The sequence below is a fragment of the Cupressus sempervirens genome, chromosome 3 (genome assembly GCF_028749045.1).
Source record: "Cupressus sempervirens isolate cs-2001-9-10 chromosome 3, ASM2874904v1, whole genome shotgun sequence".
NCBI classification, from domain to species: Eukaryota; Viridiplantae; Streptophyta; class Pinopsida; order Cupressales; family Cupressaceae; genus Cupressus; species Cupressus sempervirens.
Genome location: NC_143120.1, coordinates 880,605,675 through 880,623,127, shown reverse-complemented (window position 1 = coordinate 880,623,127; position 17,453 = coordinate 880,605,675). Strand labels below are relative to the sequence as shown.

At 33.9% G+C, this 17,453-nt stretch overlaps 1 protein-coding gene across 2 annotated transcripts; it reads left to right on the top strand.

The window, feature by feature from the left end:
* The first annotated feature begins 4,835 nt into the window (after positions 1–4,835).
* On the top strand, positions 4,836–15,234 carry LOC149569605 (zinc finger CCCH domain-containing protein 6-like). Of its 2 annotated transcripts, none has more exons than XM_089822287.1 (5): positions 4,836–6,308; positions 12,521–12,724; positions 13,115–13,239; positions 13,345–13,490; positions 13,590–15,234. In XM_089822287.1, exons 1-5 carry the CDS (start codon positions 6,156–6,158, stop codon positions 14,690–14,692), a joined length of 1,731 nt encoding a protein of 576 aa, XP_089678413.1. In that variant the 5' UTR covers positions 4,836–6,155; the 3' UTR covers positions 14,693–15,234. The 2 variants fall into 2 exon arrangements, with proteins under 2 accessions (XP_089678413.1, XP_089678414.1); XM_089822288.1 differs by having other exon boundaries at positions 4,840–6,308; positions 12,526–12,724.
* Positions 15,235–17,453: the final 2,219 nt, after the last annotated feature.

Genomic DNA, 17,453 nt, shown 5'->3' with positions numbered 1-17,453 from the left:
AAGATGAGAATATTACAAAGTCTTCCTACTTAAGCTATGTGAGCTATTCTAAAGCATGAGAGAAAGCTAAGCTAAGAAATTCATAATGCAATGATGTAGGTAAGATGAAAGCTAAACTAGAATGCAATAATGCTTCAAGTCATCAAAGCTTCAAAGTCACCAAGACATCCTGCAACATAAAATTAGTACAAAGCATATGAGATTTAGAATGAGGAGAGAGCCCTCCTTTTTAAAGCGATTGAGATTAAGAGGCAAGAGAGACTTCATCAAGGGTGGAGAATGCATCTCGAGTGATCCATGTGCACAAGCATCTCACCTAATCAAGATCAACAGTGGACTTTGAGAGGCAAAAGATGTGTGGAGGAGAATAAAGATTCATCTCACATAGAAAAGTGTCCCCCTCATGTTAGACAAAAAGTCTTTTACTTTTATTTTTTAAAACAAAAATAATTATTTTCATGTGCAGAATTAGGATAAGTGGGTCTTGGGGAACTTTAACTAATTAAAAGGGTGCCTAGAGGTCCATAGGGTTGGTCTATTGGAAATTGTATGCTCCTTAGACTCATTCACTTGGAATAATAGGAGGAAGGGTTTTAATAATATTATTGAAAAGGTTGATATGTTATTCATTCATAGGGATTTATCTGCCTTCTCTATTTCATTTGTATATGGAGTTAGACTAGTTTCAAGATCATACCACTTTCTTGTTGAGCTTCAAATCATTGAGGAAAGAAGACTAAGTAACTGCCCTTTTAAGTTTGAACACATGTGGCTTGAGAATGAGAACTTCCTTAATTTGATTAAGCAACGATGGAATGAAACCAAAGTATTTGGATCCAAACTTTTTTAGGTGGTTAGTAAGTTGAAAATTTCTTTGGCAATATATTTCAGGATAAACTCACCCTGGAGGATAAATTGGAATATCTTAAAAAAAACATTTTGGAACATGGGATGGGTCTACCCTAGTCCCTTGAAGAGAAGAAGATCATGTAGCAATATAAAGGTGTCAAAGCTAAGAAGGAACTTTTCTGGAGGTAGAAGGGAAACTTGGTTAGAGGAAGGGAACAAGAACACAAAGTTCTTTCACAACAATACCAAACAAAGGATAATGATTAACCATATAACATCTATCATAGATGTTGAAGATTAAATTAGGGATTCTCCAAAAGATATTAGCTCGATAACCATCTCATATTTTGATCACATCTATACTAATACATAAAGATCCAACATTAGGGCCCAAAAGGACATTTTAGCCTTCATTCCCAAACTTATCTCTTGAGATCAAAACAAAAAGCTAATGAAAAATTTCATTGAGAAAGAAATTGAGACAACTCTAAATCGTATGAACCCTAATAAATCAACTGGGCCACATGGCTTCCTAGTAGCCTTCTTTTACAAATGTTGGGTTTTTTTAGGTGGCGACAACAAGTGCTCTAGAAGGAGTTAGGAACTTGGGTAAACTTTTGAGAGAGGTAAATAATACCTTTACTTCTCTCATCCCTGAAAAAGAGAATCCATAGTCTTTTGATGACTTTCAACCTATAACACTCTATAATACTATTTACAAATTGCTTGCCAAGGCCATGGCTAACCAACTTCAATTTCTCTTACCTAATCTTACTAGCGAGGATCCAATTGGTTTTGTTCCTAGTCAATCGCTTTATGATAGAATTATTATAACATAGGAACTGATACACTCTTTCCAAATCAACAAAGAACCAAGTATGTTGATCAAATTGGACATAAAAAATGCATATAGTAGAGTTGATTGGAGATTCCTGTGTAAATGTATAGAAGCTTATGGTTTCTCCAAGCAATGAACAAACTTGATCCTTGAATGCATCTAGACACCAAAATTATCTATCCTGATTAATAGCTCTCTAAATGGCTTCTTCAATATTTGAAGAGGCTTAAGGCAAGGGGATCCAATCTTGCCCTTTTTGTGTATCCTTATGGTTGATGCTTTAAGCATATCTTTGTATAATGCTAGATCTTTAGGTCAAATTAGAGGCATTTCAATTACAAGGCATTTCCTTTTTGTTCCCACTCCCCTCTTTGTCAACATCTCTAACATGGAAGATATACTTCAAGTAGTGTTATCATTGCCCCCCATTTTAAAAAAAATGTTATTTCTAAATTTTTGTCTCATACTATAGGAAAAGTGAACCAATTTTGAGCATAAGGGAAAGCAGGGATCTAGTAAAATGAGGACCATTAGAAAGTATGTTTGAACTAGAATGAAAGGTTAACTTGGATTGTGATGAGTCAAACATGTTACTTGTACAATACTTGTTCATAACATAGTATTTTTCAATCAACTTATCCATCCTTTGTAAAGTTTTAATTTCTTCACGAGGACAACCAAAATAATTACTTACATCCTAATATCTCTTTGTTGAATCCAACAATTTGAATTGATTAGAAATCTTATTGTCCTCCTCCATTTAAAATTGGTTTCATATGCTTTGACGTGACTTCCCATCAATCCTAAGGAAAAGGTCTAACCGTTAAAACCAAACAAAAATAGAAACAAAGGAATAGATTGAACATATAAGAAAAAATAAAATAAAATTCTAATGTAGCATGGACATAAAATGGAGGAGAAAAATAGAACAAATATGCAAGAACACACACCAAGAAGTAAACAAGTGTCCAATAAAGATAGAAAACAAAATGTGGGAGAACAATGAAATGCGAGTCATGATGTTTAAGAACAATTATGCCAATAGGAAGATGATTCAAAAAAACTCGTTGAAACTCCAAGTTCTAAAAGTGGGTAATGCTGATCAAGAAAAATATCTATAAACACTCCACATACCTTCATCAACCCAAACAAATTAAACAATAGAAAGAACACCAATAACAAATTCACTAGAAAAGAAAAGAAAATTCTTTGTGAATTAGGATTTGACACACAAAAACTTAGGTTGGATGGTGCTCATAACACCTTTTGAAACCCTAACCCTTGATTCAAAGCTTCTTTCATGTTGACTTTGCCATGTTTGAATGCCTCTAGTTCATATATTGACATTAGTGCAATATTTGGAGTCTTGTCTCTAGTGTCTTGGACAATAACATGTTCCCACATTGTTACCATTTCTTGCAAACAATTATTTGTCACACTTCCTCACATTGATAATTACCTTTCACATTAAATATCACATCTTCCATATTGATCGAATTAAAACATCTAGATTTCAACTTAAGTTCTTCATGCTAGCCTACCTACATAAGAAAGCCACTTGACAAATATAACATGACATATGAACAAACTATATTTATTATAAATAAATGTGATAGGTATGTCTAGACATTAAATAGCTTTCAAGAAACAAAGAAAATAATGCTATTGCCTCTTTAAAATTATGCTTGGACAATAATATTCAAATAATATCAACATTTGAATAAATAAGAAGACTATTCAAATTGAATAAACTATCAATTAGAAGAATAGCCCAATTTATGATATAATCTATAAGATCTGTAAAACAAAATTTTGGGATTTAAATAAATTTTGGTTAACTACAACAAAAAATAACTTAATTTATGATAATATTTACTATATATTTTTTTCAATCTTCTGAGCGTCTCCCTTGGTAAGATTTACATTTTAGTTTATGTTTTAGCCAATATCCTTTTCATAGGTAATGTCTAACTCTTTTATAGCTTTTGGACATTCCTTTAAAACATAACATAGCTTTCATATGGCCTTCGGGCAAAAGCTCAAATAGTTGGGAGAGGAGGCTTTAGGCTATGGATCACCCCCATGGTCTCGTGTTTGAATCTCCCTCTGGGCTACGACGGTGGGAATAGAGTTCGAGTCGCCGATCTTGCTTCCAGTAGATTAGTCTCGCCCCAGCTTGCCTCTCCTTGGACCCCAACTTGGCATCTGTAAGCCCAAGGTAAGGCGAGAGGAGACGTTCAACTGGGTCGCAAGGACACCATTAGATTACCAAAAAAATAAAATACAAATTTCATATGTCTTCACTCGTTATCTCATCAAGATGATAGATTATAAAATGCAAACTTAAATATCAATGAACAAAGAACGTAGAACAAAACCATAAAATATTCAAACTAACAACTCATAAAAACTACACAAATCTATTTATCTCCTTAATTATGTGGAAGTGTGTTTACAGCCTAAATTGAAGAAAACGTCTAAATTAATAATTGTTCTAACTAAAAGCTAAAACATATCAAATATCTCAGTTGAAATATAAAATATCAAAATAATTCATTTAAAAAAATCCATGAAACCTTCGAGAAAATTGTAAATAATTTTCCATTAACAAAAACCACAAACCAACCACACAAATTTAGAGTCCACATCAACCTTTATAAAAGAAAAGGTGAAAGAGAAAAAGCCTTAAAATATGTAATATGGAAATTTCCAAAAAGTTAGTGGTTTACAATTCCTTTCTAAGGCAAGAGGGAATAAACCAACAGCAACACCGACAAATGCAAATTACCGCTCAAAATCAGAAAAATAAAATTAAATCAAATAAAAATTAGCATTTCAAATCCAATGCAGCGTCTTATCTAGAATCATGCTGACCAATTTTGACCGTACGATCGACGTAATCCGACGGCAGCAGTTGCTCCGATGGCGTAGTTGCCGTGCAAAATCAGGAAAGAATCCAAGCCATGATCGTCGTCCACGTGGCAGGGAGGGATGTACGTCGTCGGATCTGTAGTTATCGTGCGGTTGTAAAGGCAAAATAGGTTAACAGGACGACGATTTGTCTCGACCGTCGATTGGAGAGAATGTGCGGCTGCGATTGTGCGGCGCTGTGGAAGGGTGTATAAGCAGGGCTGGTCGGGACAAGTGTAGAGAAGTCGTAGATGATAGAGCAGCAGTGTTGTGATTTTTGAAGCGAGAAGCATTTACACGGATTCGCCACGCCACTTTCGATCCTTTGCCACTCATCTTGACTATTAAAGATTTGCAGGCGCCAAGATTTAATGGCCGAGACTTTCTTGATCTTATGGTGTAGAAGCCATGGGGAGAAGTTGTTTTGAATCGTTCTTCTTTCGTGCCGGGCTAGGGTTTGCTGAGATCCGATTAAAAGGGCTTTTTCCTCATTTATCCCTATTGTTTATTCGTTTTGAGAAAGAAGTCGGTGAAATATTTGGTATGTAGTGTTGGCTTTTGTTGTAAAAGTGTGGAGTGGTGGAGCGAATTGACGGTTGCGGGGGCAAGTTGAGGGTTTTGGATCTCGTTTTTCAGAGGATCACCGGGGGTGTTGATTTGTAGTGTTTATTGCTTTCGGCGGTGAAATCGGTTGGATCTGTGGCCTAATCGTTTGTAAACCTAAGTTCTGCAATCTGAAATGGTGGTTGTTTTGACCTTTTTGGTTGAAAGAGTAAATCGATCTGTCTTGCTTTGAAGAAATAGGCACACTGTATATCCAAAGTGATGGTTCCGGGTTTTAAATGATGGAAGCTTCCCCTAACATTCTGGTTACTGAACAAAACCCTAATCTATTAATAACATTCATATCTAATTGAGACTGAAAACCCTGGATAACGGGAGGTCATGAAAGATTTTTGCTCTGTTATAGTACCAACATATTGCAGTTGCTCTGTTTTAACTTCAATATTAAATATGTCTAAAGCGGCAATACTCTGCTAAAGAATTAAAAAAGCAAGGATCCATAAAGATTTCTTGATTTGACTTCTGAGCTTTATAGGGTTTCAAATCCTGTCAGATCTGATTCCCTTGGAACATTCCAGGACAGGAATGCTTCAGTGTCTTATTGAATCCATCATCGCAGCATGATCCTTTCCAGCGTAGTAGAAAAACTGCAATGACCGACGAATAACCTTTTACATGTCGAGACCTTTAAAAATAAATGCAATTGGTTCTTTTTTACCATTCATGTTTTATATGCATTGAGAATTGATAGGAACACTGGCCGTTGTATAAGATCCTTTTTATAGTTCTGATTCTTTGATCATAGCATCTGATCCGGAAAATATCAGATCCCGCTAAATATAGGCCATATTGTGCGCCGCTTTTCGACTGCCCAGTAAATCTAGTTGTGGACTTTAGTGCATATTGTATTGGCAATAAAAGAGTCATCCTGGGTTAAAGTTGTCTGGGTAAGAAAAAAAGTAGGCATTGTAAGGCAACAAAGACTGAAGAAGGAATGGGTTCAATGGAGAATTTGCAGATGACCGGTTCTACCATATTGCCCAGCATAGGGGCTTTGAATCAAATGCATAACCAAGCCGAGCAGAACAAGCCTAGAAGTCGAAATATGAAGAAAGTGTCCTGGGCGCCAGAGACCAATTTATGTCAGGTGTTTATCTTCTCTTTATCTTGTCTTTTGCTGTTAAGGGAGTCTTTAAATTTTATGAATTGCATGTCTTTTTCATAGTTGCTTGAGTAATGGTGACTGTTTTTTCATCTAATAGGTAGTGACTGATATTGCGCGTTTCGATGATTTCATACTTGATATTTTACATTACTGAATTCTCTCTGTTTAGTAAACGGGACATAGACTGCATTTTGATATACAGCGGCACTGTCTCAATGATTTGAATTTTCTAGGAGATTCAGAAATGATGAAGTTAAGAGTTCTTCTGGTCTCTTCACTGAGACCTTTGAATCGTTAGTTGGTGTTGTTATTGGCAAATGTTTTTATTGGGCATTGTTAAGGTTTTTATGGTTTTGCTCAGTTGAGTATTCTTGGCTATTGGAAGTTAGAATATTGGAAGTTAGAGTAATTCACAAGTGTCTTTTATTGAAATGATTATTGGAGTTTGTGACGGTCGATCATACAGTCAAGTTGGATTCATACAGTCAAGTTGGATTTAGTAGACAGACAATTTGAAAATCGTGGAACTTGTTTTGGCGAGATCATGTTAATTCCATTGGGTCGACTGTTCGAGCATAAACAAGCAAATGGAACATTATTGCTCACTTGCAAAATTACTAGCTAAATACATGTTAAAATAGGGTTATGATTTCAATGGTTTAGCTAGGTTTAGTCTAGCATGTTTGCTTCTAGGTTTGGTGAGCTCTTGGAAGTCCTAGTGCTTCAAGCAACAAATAACAGCTAAGTGAATTTGATGCTAAGCAAGAAACATTAATCTATTGCGGCAGATGGATTATTGTGAACGTCTTCTGATAAACATGTATCAATGTAGGTTTATGATTGCTCTGTTTTTTTGAAGCTTTAAGCATTATGATCTTATTGTAACAAATGAGTTGGATTTAGTAGACATTGTTGTAAAAAATTTGGAGTAAACTTGGGGTTGATAATCCTTTAGGGAATCCTTGCGTTTTACTCATTTGAGCAATTGCTCATCAAGTGAAACGGAGCATAAAAAATGGGTCAATATAGGGTTTAGTTTAGTTAGGGCTGGCAATTTTGTCAACATGTTTGGTTTGAGGATTGGTGAGCTTAATGAAGTCTTTGTCCTTCCCCAATTTGAGCATATTTTTTTTGTATTTATTGCTAAGGGAAATGTTGTCACTACTACAAAATTATTTTCAGTGTAAAGTTAGGGTTGGATTGAGTAGGGTTAGTGCTCAATTTAAAATGGTTAGGATTTCAAAGAATTTAATATGATTGATTTCTTTTGATGATTATTTGAGTTCGTGACTGACAATATTATTGCTACAATCAAGTTGAAATTAGTATACACACAAGTCAAAAACCTGTAGTACTAGAATTGGCAAGATTTTGAGAAGATAGTGCGGATTAATGTACTTTTATTGGGACAGATACTGAATGCTTGTGAGAGATGGGTTCTTGTGTAAGCATCTGAAAATTTGAAATACAGGTTAGTGTAAGCCACTGCTCTTCAAATAGTAGTCAATGTAGTGCCGCTCTTTAAATAGTGGTCAATGAAGTGTTATGGTTGGTATGGCTTGATTGTGAGTAGTGCTCAATTTGACATGGTTAGTTCATGAAGGTATTTAAAAGTTGTGATTTTTTGAGATGGTTATTACAGTTCATGATTAGCAATGGTTGCAATCAACTTGGTTTTATTGGGCACGCAAGTTGAGTATTTTGTGTAGCACTAAAATTAGTAAGCTCTTGGGAAATCCCTATGCCTTACGGTTGGTATGCTTTGATTGTGTTTAGTGCTCAATTTAACATGGTTCATAAAGGAATATAAAAGTTGTGATTTTCAGAGATAGTTATTACTATTAGAGTTAATGATTGTCAATGGTTGCACTTAAGATGGATTTATTAGGCATGCAAGTTTCATTTTCTGTAGCACTAGAATGGGTGAGCTCTTGGGAAGTCCCTATGCTTTGTATGTTTGAGCATCACTGAGGGTAAGGTTGATGCTTGTGGGAGATGAATTCTTTCTAATTATTGTGCCTTTCATACAGATAGAGAGTTTATGATTGTCAATGTGTGCAATTAAGAAAGATGGATTTATTAGGCATGCAAGTTTAGCATTTTATGTAGCACTAGAATTAGTGAGCTCTTGTGAAGTCCTTATGCTTTGCATGTTTGAGCATCACTGAGGGGAAGGTTGATGCTTGTGGGGGATGGATTCTTTCAAATTATTGCTCTTGTCATACATTATTTAAGGTTAGTGGAATAACTCATAGTACATTGCTACTGGTCTGTAAAAGATACTTGTGGGAGATGGGTTCTTACAAACAATTTCTTATAAAATATGGGTAACTATAGGGCTAAGGCTTGGATAGTTTATTTGTGGTTAGTGCATGGCTGGTTTGTAAAGTTTCATATTAAGTGTTGTTCTTAGAAATGTTAGTTGGAGTTTGTGATGGTCAATGGCTACCCACTCAAGTTAAGATTTAGTAGACACGTGTTTATTATCTTTTTTACTTGGATGCGTGAATTCTTTACCCTTCTCAGCATGACCCCAAACACCATTGAGTTAGGTGCACTACTAGAAATAAAACTTAGGTCAATGTAGAGTTGCTACATAATTGAATCTTGAAAATCAACAACACATATTGTGGAACTACCACTTCAATAATCACGAAAGAGACAGGAACATCCATTATCGATCATTTGGGTTTGATTGTGAAGTGTGTCAAGGACAAAATTGTATTGGGATGTGTATATTTCTTGAGTGCAATGTAGCCAGTGTGGTATTGAGTTGGGTGTTTTTAGTGCCTTATGTTTCACTCTCATGAGCATCAACTAGATGCAATAAGTCCCTAGTGGGCACCATTCATGTTCCTGGAAAATGGGTTCTCTCTAAATACGATTGGAGTACAAGAACCCTGGATTGTCTGACATTGATATCCTTTTCATCAAGTGAGGTGACATGGATAACAGATTATTTCACATTATTAATAACATTATCTAGCGATACAAGGTAGGAGCACCAGAAGCTTTGGTGATTTATGGGTAAGCTGTGGACGAGAGGAGTCTTCTAGATGATGTAATAGCATCTGCATGTTTTTCAATGGGGCCATAAAATATCCATGTGCATCGTGGCTCCTTTTGCTTCAGAATGCTACTAACGCACATGAGTGGAGAGGCCTTGGAAGGTATATAAAAGAAGTGAATATTAATGGTTTAGATGTTGGCCTTGGAAGGTATATAAAAGAAATTTGTATTTATGGGTTAGATGTTGGATAAGTACAATATATGTTTTAAAGTAATTTTTTTTCCAAAAGTTGATAAAAAAATTCTGTGAGTATGGTGTATTCTGCTTCTTTCTTTGAAGATTTGCTTGTATTGAGAAAGCTTGTTTTTGATCACCAAAACAACGTGCAGACAATGAAGCACACAATTAAATTCCTTGAAAACTCTAGTCTAAAAGTATAAACATGAAAGGTTGTCCTACAGGATTAAGTGGCTTGGGACAATCTGGAATGAAGTGACTGCTTGTGTTTTTTTTTGAATGTTGGTGTTGTAAAGGTTGTTTCCGGGGGCTGCGATGTCATGGAAATAGTCAGAAATAGCATATGATACTTATTGAAGATTGGTGTTAAGATTCAAGAATATGTTGTATGTGTTTTGCTGAAATGGGATGGAGATACGAAAAATCTTAAAACATGATATGAAATCTATCAAAAAGAATGTTTGCTGCATTTTTGGGGATTGCTTAGAAGAGTTGTTTGTGCAGACCTAAAAGGATTGGAGATAGCCAAAAATGATTTCCTTTGCATTTTATCTCTAGAAAGATAAGTTTGAAGAAAGGTTGTTTGTGCAATCTGGAATGGACTGGAGACATGCAGAAATGTTTTTCTATACTTTTTATGCCTTTGATGATTACTTAATAAAGGTTGTTTGTTCAGACTGAAATGGATTGAAGACAGCCAGAAATGATTTGCTTTGCTTTTTATGCCTTTGATGATTAGTTAAGAATGTTTGTGCAGACTGCAATGGACTGGAGACGGCTACAAACGATTTCCCTCACTTTTTATTCCTTTGAAGATTAGTTTTAAGGAAGGTTGTTTGTGCAGGCTGAAATAACTCGAGGACTGGTTATAAATGGTAGGAAATGGGTATTGATCCCGAGTCATCAAAAAATGTGGCATTCAGTCAACACGTGTTAGTTTGAGAAATGACAACATTGACCAAAAGTTTTGTGTCATGCCATAGGGGTATTAGTGTTCAACTAGGCATCACTGAGGATCTTTGTAAATAAACTTAACAGTAAATAGGTCAAAGAAGCCTAAGCTGATTTCTATTTCCAGGTCCTCTTAGCTGATTTGGCTGGCAAGTCAGGCTTTTTTTGGCTAGGAATCTCTTGCATCATGATTAGCTGAATTGAGAAATCTTGACGATTACAGAAATCCGAGGTCAATATTTGCATATAATGCCCATTACTTGTGCAGGTTAGGGTGGACTTGACTAGGTTTGCATAAATAAGTTTTGGAAATAAGCTTAATGCTTAATTAAATAAATTTTGGAAATAAGCTTAATGTTTAATTATCTTTATTTTCATGGGATTTGGATAAGTTTCTTTTGACAATACAAAGCATTCCTTTAAATACAGTTTACAGACTACGTCCGTTGTCTCAGAGTACATTTTTAGTTAAAAATACGGAAGAATTATACCCTACGAATGCAATGTAAATACACAGCAACAGTGTTTAGAAAAACATATAATAATAGTAGTACACATTATTTGAAATGGTTGCTAACAGTAAAGATCATCGTGTTGATATGAAATTCTTGGCAAGGACTAGAAAAAAACCTTATAAAGAAAAGAGTCCTTGTAGTAATTGCTCAAGCAAAGAAATATGTGCATATTACACAAATTTTAATTCTTGGCAAGGACTAGAAAAAAACCTTATAAAGAAAAGACTCCCTGTAGTAATTGCTCAAGCAAAGAAATATGTGCATATTACACAAATTTTACATCTTCCTTTTCCCTGGATTAGTGAAAATCTCATCTGAATCTTTGATATTGATAGTATGATACTTAATTGAAAAGTGAAGTATTTTTGAGTAATTATTTATAAATTAAAACATCAAATTGATGAGTCCTGGAGTTCTGTAACATTTGTTAAAAAAACGTACTACTTGGGTTGAAATGGTTTTTTTAAAGGTAAATGCAACACTTATTATTATTCTTTAAATAGTTCTAAAAATCTTAAGCAAAATAAAATTAACTAACACACACATATAATAAAATAAAATATCTGTAATATGCTTCTACAAATAAAAATCGTACTTATTCTTATTCTTAAATAGTTAACTCTTAGGGTAAATAAAAATTTAAAATAACTCTTGGAAGCACATAAAATAAAACAAAAGAAATATAAAATAAAATAAACTAGTAAATATAGCTCTTGAAATAAATGAAGCAAACAATGTAAATAAAGTAGAACTAGCTTATATATATTATATATATATATAAAATAAGCCGAGAGATCTTTCTTGAGGCGCCTATTTTCATAATTTGAATTTCATAATTTTCATCATTGCATATTTATGTGAGTTTAAGAGGCGTGAGGAAATGATTTGAGACTCTTGATATGTCTCATTTTTACTTCCATTTCTTTTTTTTACTTTTCACAATTATAGTTATAATTTTATTTAGTCTATTTCTATTTTGTTTTCCTGACATGTAAATGAACGTCAAATTTTTTCCAAAATGAAAAATGTTTACATTGAAGATTGCTGCCATTGTAAAAAGATTATTTTATATTTTTAAAGTAAAATATAATGAAATACAAATAAGTAAAATAAGATAATTTAAAATTAAATAAGCAAATATTAAATAACACATTCAAGATGTAAAATAAAAGTGAAAAAGTAATAGCTTGTCAAATGAAAATGAAATAAACACTGGAAGTAAAATAAATAATTAATTTTTTTTTGAAGTAGATTATAGTAATGATAAAATAAATGCAACACATATATTGAAATTACTTGGTTTAGATTATTGTTTTGTCGTTAACATATAAAACACCAATTGAAGGTTAACGTAATTGGATCAATATTTTTTCATGTCTATGTTTTAATTGCTTTTTGCCCAACTAAAGGGATAGGGAAAACATTCTTTTTAAATTATTACCTATCATTTATGCATTAATTCTTTAAATTTTTCCGTGCAGGTTAGATTATTTCTTGCTGAAGATGCACCATTGCAAGCAGGCCAGATTGGTGTGCAAGATCAACTGCAAGCAAAAAAACGCTTGTTGTGGCACCCAATGGAATCTGGATTTGATTATGATTTACCCCCAGGATTTGGAAGAAGCGTTCCAACACCAGAAGAACCTTGCATGGTGCCACAGACAGCATGGCGAATACCTCCTAGAGTATGTGGAATGGTGGTTTGATAGATGATCAATTAAAAAATTTCTCTTAATATCATAATGATAAAAATAATAAAATGTTCTTTCTAGATTGAAGAATTGTTAAATGCTTGTTCTCAATCAAATAGTTGTTAAACATTCTCACCCATACAAATAACTGTTTTAAGTTCTTTCAATTAAATGATCTCTCAATTAACTGATTGCTAAATGCTCCATCTCTGTCAATTAAATGTATTATGTCAATTAAATAATTACTGTGATTGTCTTTTGTTGTAACAGCCTCCAGATATCTCTCTTAATTTTTCATCTAGTAGCGGTTTCATAGTTTGAGATTAAGCAGATATGTTTCCTGTTTGAAAAATTAGTTCTCTGAGCTATCTGATATTTGTGTAGTTTGTTATCAACCATTCATGGAAAGTAGCTGTTGGAGATGAGAGTGAAGAGATCAAAACACAGTGTGAGCGTGAAGTGAGGTTTTTGGAAGCTGTATATCCCCGACCGTCGGCTATTCCACCAAGGTAGCTATAGGTTTACTTTCAAACCACAGTTATGTGACCCTGCTAAGATTTTATAGTCAACTGATATCATGGAAAACTTGTGTAATTCCTACTATAAATCTACAGCCCTGTGGAGCCAAATGAACCTTATGGTGAATCTGATGATTCTGAAACTGCCCTCATCCCTTTGACACCCATAGAAGAAGAAGAGGTGGGAGATCTTGAAGACTCTACCCCAATGTTTAGCTCACATGAAAGTCTGCAATCATCAGGTATTTTCTATATGAACTTGTAATGAATTTATAAATGTGAAGGATTACCCTGTTGCTTTCTGTCATTATGATACTAATACATTAAAATATTATGTGCAGGGAATTTTTCTTCAGGAGCATCCCAATATGTAGGCACTAATAATAATGGGTCATTGTTAAATTCCACTGCAATGCAATCATGTGGTGACGACTCAAACACCAGAGCTGAAGAACCAAAAACCATATCCACATCTCCCTCCCCCACAATTGAAGCAGATATTGCTGCAGCAGCTCAAGCTGCTTGCTTTGCAATGATCCGTTCTAATGAGAAAGGAAATATGATTGATCGAGATTTGCTGATTAAACTACTGAGAAATCCACAAATAATTCAAACCCTGAGTGCTCAGCCCAGCAAAAATGATAATACACAAATAGAGGGAATTTCTACCTCATTACCAATTAACACAAACGTTAATGGGAATGAATCTACACTCAAATTTCAACATGAATTAAACCCTACAAACATATGCAAACCTCAAGCTACACCTTCCGTAAATCCTGGAATTAATAAAATTGGAGAAATTCTATCTAGTAATATTCAAGCACCATTAAATCCATCAATATCAGAGGCAAAAGTGTTTGTTCCAACTGAATTGGGGTCTCAGCCGTCAGAACGGTTAGAGTTCTCTAATGCAAGGCATATGCCAATGTCATCTCCAGCTTTAGTATCTACAAATAATGGGCTTGCCCTTTCACAATTTGTGCCAAGGCCTCCAACAGTTGTTCCCTCTACATCTCCTGCACAAATTGCATGTCAGCCTCCAAAGGGAGTTACTGTTACGGCTCCAATGATTACGGGAGGCCCTAAATGGACACCTTCACAGAATGAACAGTACTATAAGAGTCTAATTCAACAACATGGCGGGCCAAACAAAAATGACTATGTGAATCAAAATGGTCTGCAATACCGCAAAGAGCTTATTCATCAGCATGGTGTTCAGCAAGGTGGTGTTCAGCTACAACCTGGGAATCTGGGTGGGCTTTGTGGAGTAGATATGAACAAAACTAAATTTCGGAAGCCGTGCATGTATTTTAACTCACCCAAAGGCTGTCGGCGAGGGTCAACGTGCACATTTCTTCATGAACTCATTGATCGCCCTAAAATAGAGGAGCCTGATCTCAAGAGAGCAAAAAATGAAATCGAAGCCTCGGGAAGGCATTGAAATGAAACAAAATCAGGAATACTGGAGTAGTGTTAGACCATGAGCTAACTCTTCACTCTGAAAAGCCAAACCCATTTGGCCTGCTTGAGAAAACAATTGTATAATGGAATCAACAAGCACACCAGCAGGTGAGACATGTTGGGATGTTGGGTGGGAAGGCAGGCATGAAACACTAGTTTCAGTTGGATTGGTGGGAGGGTGGGCTCTATTGTAATTTAGAAGATTGAGGGATTCGAGAAAGGAGTACCCTGTTGTAATTTGACAGCTTTGAAAGATGTTAGAAATGAGTACCTTATTGTAACGTGATAGCTTTCAGGGGTGAGAGAAAGGAGTACCCTAAAAAAAGGAGTAGCCCTTTGTAATATGGCAGCTTGAGGGATTTGACGTTTGAAGTTACCCGCAGTTGAATCTGTTGGAGAGTGATTCAGTTTATGGATGTAAAATCTGAGATCCACTGGTGGAGGTTGTGACTTGACCATCAAGGGATGTCACAGATGCCACAATTTTGTTATCTACTATTCTTCAATGGTGTTGTTTTCTCATCTTGAAATGTGCACAAGCTCTTCATCTCAGTGCCTCTATTACTAAAAGCCACCTCCACCTATCTCCTTTCCACTTCCTACCTACCCTGGAAAAATGATTATGAAGTTACCACATAAAAGACCTCATTCAGACCAATTAACATTTAGATCTCTAGACTTCCATGTTGACCAATGATAAAGACCTTAACAGCCACGCAATAAAATATTATCCAGTCAAATTATTGTCAATTTTTTAAAGAACTTACAAAAAAACTGGACGTCTTATATTTTGTTTATGATTATATGTAAGTTCCAAGAAAAAGAAGAATAGGAGCAAATGAACAAGTTTGATATGGTGTTTATATAACCTAAAATACTTCTAAAAAGCTTCCAATAAAATAAAAAATAAGTGAAAATATAGATGATTGATATGGTATTAAATATCCTGGTTATGCAGGAGATGTGATTTTTCTACGGCTTGAAATAGTAATTGGTGCGTGTTTCTGGATGTAATATTTTTCGCATCTAATATTGATAAAAATAAATTGTCAGCTCCAGCCGCAAAATAAGCTTTTCTCAATTTATTGCATTGGCCTGTTAAAAAAGTGAATATCATATTATTTTAGATTATAATGAATTGTTCATATACAATAAATAAATGATTCTAACAAGTCTTATGAATAAGTTTCATGAGGAACTCATGATATCCCTTTTCCTATCAATAATTTCATCTAGAACAGAAGAAACCGAGAGTTTAAAGTTTCCTTATTTAAAATTAGTTATTTTCTTTGATAATTAGGTTTTTTTGAAATAATATAATGTATTACAAAACCTTTCCCCACAGATATGATGAGAACTCAAAACTAAGCATAGCTATAAGCAATCAAAGTTTATTTGTAGAATAATATTTTATTTCGATTAAGAATATACTGTTGGAAAACTTCAAATCAGATTATCCGAAACACATGATCAATCTCCGTCTGCAACTCGTCATTGGTATGTTTAATTTTCACAGTAGACCGGTTTTTTTTTTAAACTTGTAAAGATTAAAACAAATGTAAAATTAAATGTACTCAGCGAATGCCACTTTATGTGGTGCTGTTGTCAGACTTGCAACGTTGAATCTCAGGCATTGAGAGCATTTAGTACGTAAGGTTCATCTTATATTAATATCTTGGAGTTGCGGACTTAATATATTGTCAAAAAAATCCGATAGTCTAATAAAAAATTAGTCATACCGAACAAAATGAAAAATGAAAAAAATCAGTCACTTTCTATATTTGAAAATATTCTTCCAAAAAATCTTTGATCTCGTCAGATTTCTCCTTAAAAAACTATACAGTCTTTAGATAATGTTGTCGTGTCTCGGTAGGATGCGCATGTTCCCCTTTTATTTAAATATGAAAGAAGCGTTCATATTTGTAATTATTAATTTTTTTAAAATAGACAATTGATAACGAAAAGTCAGGCCTGGAATTTCCCACTGTCAATGTTTTTGCTTTAAAATAATTTAATAGATAAATTTAAGTTTATAATTTAGAAAATAATAAATATTAATTACTAATATATACAATTTTTTTTATTATGAATAACTTATAATTATAAATTAGTAATCTATACAAAAGTCTAAAATGAAAAAGAAAGTTTTTAAATTTATGTATATATTTAAATTAATATAAATATATTAGAAAAAGATTTTAAAACTCATTATATTCTATTCAATAAGTTTCTAAATTAATATGCAATCATCAAAATACAAAATACAAAATAGAAATATATCAAAATAGAAAGAGGAACTTATAAATGTAAAATAATATATATGTATCATACATATATATTATACATTTTATAAAATTATTTATGTATATTAAATAAAATATTAAGTTGTCTATATAACAAATATTGACGGTTTTCTAAAAATTTAGCCTATCAATTCATACTGTCTTAGAATTTGTTAATCCATCATATACAGTTCAAAAGTGCTAAAACGACCAATATGGCCATCAAATTCTAGGCTTGCAAAAAGTAATGGTAAGAGTCTATTAACATTTTTTTTCTTGTTGTAAATTAGAAACAATATAGGAGTGTTGTGTCATATACAGTTCAAAAGTGCTAAAACGACCAATATGGCCATCAAATTCTAGGCTTGCAAAAAGTAATGGTAGAGTCTATTAACATTTTTTTTCTTGTTGTAAATTAGAAACAATCTAGGAGTGTTGTGTCATGTTTGTAGGATTTAA

What these genes read in the sequence shown, in the direction of transcription:
- LOC149569605 (XM_089822287.1), top strand. Translation starts at nt 6,156, where the DNA reads ATGGGTTCAATGGAGAATTTGCAGATGACCGGTTCTACCATATTGCCC. An exon ending in CCGTCGGCTATTCCACCAAG is followed by an intron (nt 13,240 to 13,344) that starts GTAGCTATAGGT and finishes ATAAATCTACAG; the next exon opens with CCCTGTGGAGCCAAATGAAC. An exon ending in TGAAAGTCTGCAATCATCAG is followed by an intron (nt 13,491 to 13,589) that starts GTATTTTCTATA and finishes TATTATGTGCAG; the next exon opens with GGAATTTTTCTTCAGGAGCA.